The sequence below is a fragment of the Zea mays genome, chromosome 7 (assembly GCF_902167145.1).
Source record: "Zea mays cultivar B73 chromosome 7, Zm-B73-REFERENCE-NAM-5.0, whole genome shotgun sequence".
In the NCBI taxonomy this organism is placed as follows: Eukaryota; Viridiplantae; Streptophyta; class Magnoliopsida; order Poales; family Poaceae; genus Zea; species Zea mays.
The window spans coordinates 17,378,548-17,387,230 of record NC_050102.1 but is presented as its reverse complement, the minus strand read 5'-3'; the positions used below and the strand labels follow the sequence as shown (position 1 = coordinate 17,387,230).

The 8,683-nt window shown below is 45.2% G+C and overlaps 1 protein-coding gene across 3 annotated transcripts; it reads right to left on the bottom strand.

The window, feature by feature from the left end:
• Window positions 1-3,553: 3,553 nt before the first annotated feature.
• On the bottom strand, window positions 3,554-6,562 carry LOC103632100 (rRNA biogenesis protein RRP5). 3 transcript variants are annotated; one of them, XM_008653950.4, is made up of 8 exons: window positions 6,153-6,547; window positions 5,772-6,082; window positions 5,515-5,691; window positions 5,127-5,223; window positions 4,892-5,047; window positions 4,549-4,785; window positions 4,352-4,438; window positions 3,554-3,946 (listed from the first exon to the last, which is right to left on the bottom strand). In XM_008653950.4, exons 2-8 carry the CDS (start codon window positions 6,020-6,022, stop codon window positions 3,821-3,823), a joined length of 1,131 nt encoding a protein of 376 aa, XP_008652172.1. In that variant the 5' UTR covers window positions 6,023-6,082; window positions 6,153-6,547; the 3' UTR covers window positions 3,554-3,820. The 3 variants fall into 3 exon arrangements, with proteins under 3 accessions (XP_008652172.1, XP_035816748.1, XP_035816747.1); XM_035960855.1 differs by having other exon boundaries at window positions 5,772-6,058; XM_035960854.1 differs by having other exon boundaries at window positions 5,772-6,562.
• Between the last annotated feature and the right edge of the window lie 2,121 nt (window positions 6,563-8,683).

The following is an 8,683-nucleotide window of genomic DNA, read 5'->3' as shown; positions in this document are numbered from 1 at the left end:
CTAGGTTTTGTCTAAGTGTTGCTATCTCTACCGCAAAGGCTAAGTTTCAATCTACACTAGACAAGTATGAATACAAGATTGAAACTTAAATGCTTAAAATAAATGCGAAAACTTAAAGAGCAAAGTAGAGAATCAAACTCTCGTGGATGACGCCGGTATTTTTACCGAGGTATCCAGAACCACGCAAGGTCCCAACTAATCCTCGTTGGTGCCCCTACGCAAAGGGAAGCCCACGCGAGGGCCAAGCACCTCGGTCGAGTAACTCCGTAGAGAGCCGCGGGCCTTCTCCACGCGCAAGTGGTGCTCCGCTTCCAGCTCCTCTCGGACGCTCCCTGCCGTCTCCACTATCGAGCTTCCGGCCGAAACGCCACGGGCCTCGTTCCCTCCGGTACACGGTGGCGGCCGTGACACAAACACGGTTGTCACGGTCTCGCAAGACTCTCGACCCAATCGGTACAATTACAACGACTCACGCAAGAGCCGAGGGGTTGTGAGGTTTATCTAAACTCACTCAACAATCTAGGGTTCACCTAGAGCAAGCGCTAAAGCGGTCTAACTAACCTAAGCACTTCGCAAAGCACCTATGCTAATCACCGAGTGATTCTATTAAGCACTTGGGTGTTTGAGCTCTTGGAAATATGCACTATGTGTCTTGGTATGTTGCTTGGGCTCCCACACCTTCAAATGGCCGGTTGGGTGAAGTATATATAGGCCCCAACTCCAAAATAGCCGTTAAAGAAAAGCTGCAGTTCTCTGCGGCACACCGGACAGCCTGGTGGTGCACCGGACAACGCACTGTAGCCTGTCCGGTGCGCCTAGCCGTTGCCCTGTCAGAGCAGGTGACCGTTGGCGCCGCAGGCTTTTCACACCGGACAGTCCGGTGCTCACACCGGACAATCCGGTGGTCTTTTCTCCGAGTGCCACCTGGAACTAGCTGTTGGGCTGGAGTTCCCTGGTGCACCGGACAGTCCGGCGTGTGGGCACCGGACAGTCCGGTGTGCCACCGGACAGTCTGGTGCTCCTCGCACAGACAGTCCGCAGCAGCACACTTGGACTTTTCTTGGATCTTCTTAATGCCTTCTTTTGAGGTGTTGCTTTCCTCAATTCCTTAGTCCAAGTAAATCTTGCATCCTGTGAACTACAAACACAAACACTAGAAAACTTATTAGTTCACGGATTGTGTTGTTCATCAAACACCAAAACTCAATTAGCCAAATGGCTCGGGGTCCATTTTCCTTACATCGATCAACGAGAGGGACGACACTTCACGGTTGATCATGGTATCGTGGTGCTTCAAGCATCCAGAAGTGTGTGTTTAAGATTATTCATATAAGTAGTGTTCTCATCCTGATTAATACAAGAACAATGGAACAACGAACAATAAAGATTGATTTGACTTCTTGTCTTTTAGCTAGACAGAACCCATGCTAATAAGGCTATGTTTAGAACCCTTATAGCTAATAGATACCCAACTAACAAATAGTTAGCTAGAATGACCCGACTAACTTAGGTCGCTAACTATTAGCTGGAGCTGTTTGGACCCCTATCTAATAGGTGTGACGAGATCCTCTAGAGTTACTTTCTAGAGGTAACTATAGAGAAGTCACTCACGTGTGGGTCTAGCCTGGACCTAGTACCTTGCACACGTCAATCACACGGAGTTGGTTTCCTAATAGGTTAGTTGGAGTAATTTACTATAGTGCCCTTGATTATTTTTGCTGTCATTTTTAAAAGTAAATGTATTTCATACTCCAAACTCTAAACGTGACACAAGCAACATGAATTCGTAAACAAATATAAAAAATTATTGAATAGTGATACAAATTGAACTAAATTAAATTGAACATGTATCAATTGTTAAATCCTTGCCAACATGGAATTCCAAAATGGAAAAATGAGAGCACGTGAATGAGCAATGACCATTGAGGCGAGTAGGAGACGGTGCGACACGACGGGAGCCCAACAACACGGAGTAGTGACAACGGGCCACTAGCTACGCGACGCGGTGGGATGAAGGCTAGCTGCGCGACGAAGAGACGATGGGCAGTCTATGATTTGTGAGTCCAATGACATATTGACGATACCCACAAATGATAATGGCAAAATTGCCAATGACTCGTGACATGGGAGTCCGCTAGCATGGTGTGATAACGACGGGAGGACGACCGTGCGACATGATGCGATCTAACGGTGTGGCCCTGTGGTGCCTGCTTGCAAACCAAAACAATGTCATGTATGGGAGAGTGGATGAACTGGTGGGTATAAAAGGGGCAAGGAGATCTTTTGCAAAGTTTTAGCTGATTTTAGTTGAATTGGGCAAACTAATGAACTAGTTAATAGCGGGGTATCTAACAATTAGCTAGGATATTAGCTAGTATTTGAATTTCTACAACTAATTTTAGCTGATAAATAATAACACTAGGGGTTCTAAACAAGGCATAAAATGGAGTCATTGACAATTTTGTCATTATCATTTGTGGGCTTCGTTAATATGCTATCGGGTCCACAAATTATAGACAAAGATGATTCCACCAGTTACAGACACGAGATAGCAATAATAACAGGAACCTAAAACTGAGAGTGGCAAAATTACAAATTTCTCGCCTAAAATGTGTTTGGATGGGAATTTGGATAGAAAAATGAAAATGAAAATAGACTGCGATTAAAGGAGGTGAGGGATGGGAATGCTAGTCTTTATTTTCCTTTCTATCTTCTCATTTCACATTATCCAAATATGGGACTAAATCTATCATATCCCTCGTTACCCCCATCCTAATCTCAATTTCCCAATTTTCAAACACCATTTAAGGGCCCACACGTTTTAATCTCAATCCATGTGGATTGGGCAAGATTTAGTGGGTTCAAATCACTAACAAATCAAAAAAAATATAGGTTTTTTTAATCCTATCCAATCCACGTAGAGAATAAATGAAGACATAATATGTTATGAAATCGTTCTAGCAATAACCATATGCACTCATAGAGCACCATACGAGCATGAAGAAAATAAGAGAAACATGAACCTTTTTATTCTTTCTTGTATGGATTCTTTCTATTAAGCTATCTCCAATAAATCATGCATATAATCATGTAAAATATTGTCAAAAGGACATTTTAAATAAAAAATAAGATAGAATGGGTAAGCTACTAAAAACCGCCTTTTATTTGGTTGGAGAGGACTGCTAAAAACCGCCTTTTATTTGATTGGAGAGCTAAAAACCGCCTTTTATTTGGTCGGAAGAGACATGAGTATAGAGAGGAGAATAACGCATCCGATCATTTTCATGCAAGCGCACTCACAGGGGCGAACACTTCCTCTCTCTCCATTCCACTCATATGACTCTTCAACGAAACAATAAACGGAACGGCTCCACTCATATGACTTTCCGACACAGAATGAAATGCCTCAATTCTCAAAAACTAGAAGAGAGCCGCTTCATACTAATTGACTCCCCAACCAAACGCACCCTTAATAAAGGGATTAAGCGCAGACAGATATTCTAGTATTTTGTGCTTTCTAAGCTAGGAGTAGCACAGACAGTTACCCATTCAATTGTGCCTCAACAGTCAATACCACAGATAGAAAAGGTCAATATTCGAACCAGATCCGGCTTAGGATAGATCCTTTCAAAAAAATTGGGTGAAACATGACATACTAGACTTAATGCCTCATAACTTATATAACGGTTTCAAACAAAATTTTGAATAGCCCACATTTTACATTGACCTTTTCACAATAATGTCATCAAAGAGATCACATCTACAGTACGACTGGCATTTCCTAATGATTGTTTGTGGGCTTATTAAGTCTCCATGTAGTTCAAGAGTTGTCTTGTGACGGCAGTGAACTCTGAACATATTCGATTGCCTTCTGTTGCACAAGCTGAATTCTTTCGTTGTCTTTACCCAGTGACTTCTCGAAGTTAAGATACTTCTTGAACAAGAACTGCGACGGTGAAGCACACAGCATTCAACATAAAGATCAAGTCCCAAAGAACAAGTGTCATCTTAGTTATAATTTTTTTTACCAGAAAAACATAGAGAAGCATAAACCATAGTGCAACAAGTAACAACCAATCCAATACTAATTCAAGCAATCATGTCAGTGTTACTGTAAAAGGAACAAGGATGCTACATCTCATGACAGAAACCCAGCTAAGCCAACGCCCATTTCAAGGTTGAGTCTTAGCAAATATATGTATCATAAAGCAAAACAGGTAATATTCCATTCAAATGAAAATCAAGTACACATAGGAAGTGAAAGCAGCATGAGGACAGATTCAAGCAATCACGTGTTTGTTATCACAATATATATAAGGAGGCAAAATGCTCAATTGGAAAGGAACCATACCTGCATCTTTTTTGGAGGTAGGGTCAGACAAGCCACCCTCCTCTCAAACAATGCCCGTATAACTTCTACGTCACCAAGGCGGATTTCCTACACCAAAGGTCAATGTATATGCATGTCAACAAACTTGCAGATTTTAAAGCATAAAAAGTACTGATTCCATTTTACATATGATGAACTTAATGCTCCTTAGTCCTTACTTGGTCTAGATAAACACTCCAAAGGTCTGTTCTTTTTGGGTACTCCCGCAATATTAGTTCAAATCTGGATCTTCCTTCTTCAGGCACCCCACATTTGAATTCTAGAATAGCAGTTTGTGAGAGGAATTTTATGCGCTTTCTGTGTGGCAAACTTAGAAGTGCACGGTTTACAATGGCTTTGATGTACTCAACATCCTTGCCTTGCTTGAGGGCAAACTGAATGCGGCATAACCATATCTGCAGTTACATTATATAAGTCACAAATAGGATCTGCAGATACAAATAGGACAAACTGAACGTGGCATAACCTTATGGTTTCAACTCGAAAAAATTACAAACTAACCTTGCAGGAAGTTTTGAACCTTTTGGTTATTCTGTCTAGAAGTTCATCTGCAAGCTCATACTGTTCGGTCCTCTCGTACATCGCAAGAAGAGCCAAGTGCAGCTTTTTGGGATCACAATATTGCAAGGCTCTTTGGAATACCTTTTTCACAGCATCCTGTAGTGTACACAACCAAGTGTCTCAGTATATCCAAGTACAGCACAGCAACCCAAACTACAACATTATTCAACCTTACCTCCCTTGGACTACCGTATTCATTTTCCAGATTGAAATATGCTACCCAAACATTTAGTTTCTCTTCTTCTTCTCTGGGGATTATTGTTTTTAAAGCTCTAAAGACAGGAGAAACAGTTGTAGAAGATGATGACAGAGAGATGCATCCAAAAAAGTTTAAATAAACTAACAGAAAAAGGACAAACATGTATCATTTGAATTGACAGAACAAAAGGAAATTTTTGAAAGAATGTTTCAACAAGTAAATTCTACATCCTTCGAAAATAAAACCAACACAAAACCAAATCACATCTATCAACACTATTAAGATGGTAGAAAACAACTTCTTATCACCAAAGATCTTTTTGATATTAAAATATAAAAACAAATGTTTTGGGCAGTAGACAGACCTCTCAGCTACTGCACGTGCTTTCTTAACATCTGCAAGATCTAACAAAGTTGCCATATACTTTATCCAGATAAAACTACTATTTGGGGAGCTCCTAACCAACTTCTCAAAATCATCTGGAGTTTGTGGTATATCTTCCTGCAAAGCCCTTTCCTCCATAGCACTGATTTCTAGTTCCCTGTTGAAAACCAGATAAGGATGTAAAGTTTGATGCATATGTCAACAAAGGTCGCAGAGTAGAATAAAATGTCTGAATACCTTTGTTTTCTTGCTTCCTTCTTTAACTGTTTATCACTCTTTTTAGCATTTGCTTCAGTTCCATTAGCAATTTCAAGACATGTATTACTAATATTATCCTCTAGGTCAGAACCCGGCTCTCCGTTGCCATCCCCCTGCTCAGCTGCTGCATCCTCCTTGTGGTGCCTTTTGAACTGCTTACGGTCGGGACGCAGGTCGGTCTTGCCGCCGGCGCCCTTTCCCTTCTTCCTGGTGACGTGAGGCGGCGCCATAGCAGCCAATGCTCTAACCTCCTCGGAAGCGCGTCGCTGCCACCAGTGGCGGAGGACGAGCTAAAATCAAGGTGCTGCTAACGGTCACGGTTGTATGGTGATCGGAGGCACGGACGGCGAATGCACTCACTACTGTGCGGTGACCGGAGGCGCGGACGGTGAATGGACTGCTGTCAGCTGTGCGAACTGCGGAAGCCGAAGGCGCGGACGGCGAACGTGCGAAGCTCGGCCTGGCGGGGGCGCAGAGCCGCGAACGCGCGGGGCGGAGCTGGGCAGGGCGGCCGCGGGGGCATGGGGCGAGGAGGAGCTCGGGCCCTCGGCGCGGCAGTGCCGGCAGGGAGACGGTGGGCCGGAGCTGGAGCTTCGTCCTGGGCGGTAGGGCGCAGTGGCGGAAGACGGCGCCGCGCCGGCGAGTCGGCGCCTCGGCGGCCGCGGACAGGGGCGACGGGGATCGCTCTCGGGAGGACGAGGATATTGCTCAACGCAAGGGGCTGGCGGCGGCGCAGGCAGTCGTAGTCGGAGAAATCTGTAATTTTGCCGCTCTCGATTGCTTCCTTTTATTACCCGTGTCTATGTGTGATGGAACTATGGATCCCAAGGCATATTGACGAAGCCCACAAATTATAATGGCAAAATTGCCAATTTCTCGTTATAGTCGCGCTACGCAGTGGCTCGCTCGGCTGGGAGGAGGCGGGAGTTAGGTTAGGGTTTAGGTGGGCACCTGATCGTCGTCCGCTCGTTATTCTGGGCGTTAGAGTTTTAGTAAGTCATGGGATGGGCTAGGGTTTAAAGTTGTAGGCCGGTCTATGTTTGGACCATTGAGATTTTTGTCATTATGAAACACGGTCGAGAAAATGGAGGTGTAGAAAAGGGCTTCGACGATTTGAGATCCACATAACTCGCACACGCCAGTATGGACTCGATCTCTCTCAGGCGCGTTCGACAGTGATTAAACCTCTGTCGTGAGGATTAGTCTGCGCGGCCACGGCTCCCGTCTTTAGCAGCAGATTGAAGAGGGGATTGAAGAGGGGGGACAGATCACAAGAAAGGTGTAGAGGGGATTCAAGAGGGGGGACAGATCAAAAGAAAGGTGGAGCGATTGAAGTTACCGTTGGTTGATGTACTCATCTTTGTGCTAATGGTTGCTGGGCCGCCGCTGCTGCAGACTGCTGCTGGTGAAAGGGAAATGTGTCCTTGGGCCATTTCTATATTGTTTTGATGATTAAGTGTCCAACACATAGTGAGTGAAATATTATGTGCCAAACAAGCAAAAGATGCAAATCATGTAACAAGGTATGTTTCTAGACTTAGTACATTGTTTTGAGTACTAACATATGTTGTCTAAGTGCTAGAAATAGGAGAAAATATATTGGAAAAGAGTTGGATGTGTACAACCAACTGCTGCTCGGTCTGGGTGCACCGGACAGTGTCCGGTGCGCCAGACGAGTCCAAGGTGAACCGGCCGCTCTCGGGACTCGACGGCGGCATATGGCTATAATTCACCGGACTGTCCGGTGGTGCACCGGACTGTCCGGTGAGTCGTCCGCGGCGAAGTCGTCGCTCTCGGGAAAAGTTCAACGGCGTACGGCTAAAATTCACCGGACTGTCCGGTGGTGCACCGTCTGTTCGGTGAGCCAACGGCCGCTAGCGCAACGGTCGACCGCGCAATCCGCGGGCGACATGTGGCCCGCGCCAACGGTCGGCTGGAGGCACCGGACAGTGTCCGGTGCGCCAACCAGCCCGGAGTTGCAACGGTCGGCAGCGCCAAATTAGGAAGGAGATCCGCACCGGACATGCTACAGTGACTGTCCGGTGGTGCACCAGACTGTCCGGTGCGCCACTCGACAGAAGGCAAGAATTGCCTTCCTTGTTGGCCTCCAACGGCTCCTAGCTGCTTTGGGGCTATAAAAGGGACCCCTAGGCGCATGGAGGAGTCACCCAAGCATTCACTAAGCAATTCTAAGTCTCCACACTCCGTCTCTACGCACTTGATCGATCGTGTTAGTGATTTGAGCTCCGTTCTAGCTGTGAACTCTCTGTGCTTCATTTGAGCTCAAGTCTTGGCTTGTGTGCGTGTGTGTGCTGCGGATTTGTGTGTGTTGCTCCCAACCTTACTCTTGTGTTTTCATTGTGATCTTTGTTGTAAGGGCAAGAGGCTCCAATTTGTGGAGATTCCTCGCAAACGGGAAAAGATATAAGCAAGAAAAGTCGTGGTATTCAAGTTGATCTTTGGATCACTTGAAAGGGGTTGAGTGCAACCCTCGTCCATTGGGACGCCACAACGTGGAAGTAGGCAAGTGTTATACTTGGCCGAACCACGAGATAAACCACTGTGTCTCTTGTGTTGTCTTTCTTTGTGATTATTGTGATTCATAAGAACTCGCTCTATAGCCACTTGGTTCTATTGCACTAATATCTTTATAACCAAGTTTTGTGGCTATTAGTTGTTGAATTTTACAGGATCACCTATTCACCCCCCCTCTAGGTGCTATCAATTGGTATCTGAGCCATTCTCTTCACGTAAGGGACTAATCGCCCGAAGAGATGGATCCTAAGGGAAAGGGGATGGTGGTCAACGACAAGGAAAAGGAGTCCTTCCTCAACGAGCCTAGAGATGATAAGCCCACTGACTCTGGCTCGAGTCACAAGAAGAAGGACGGG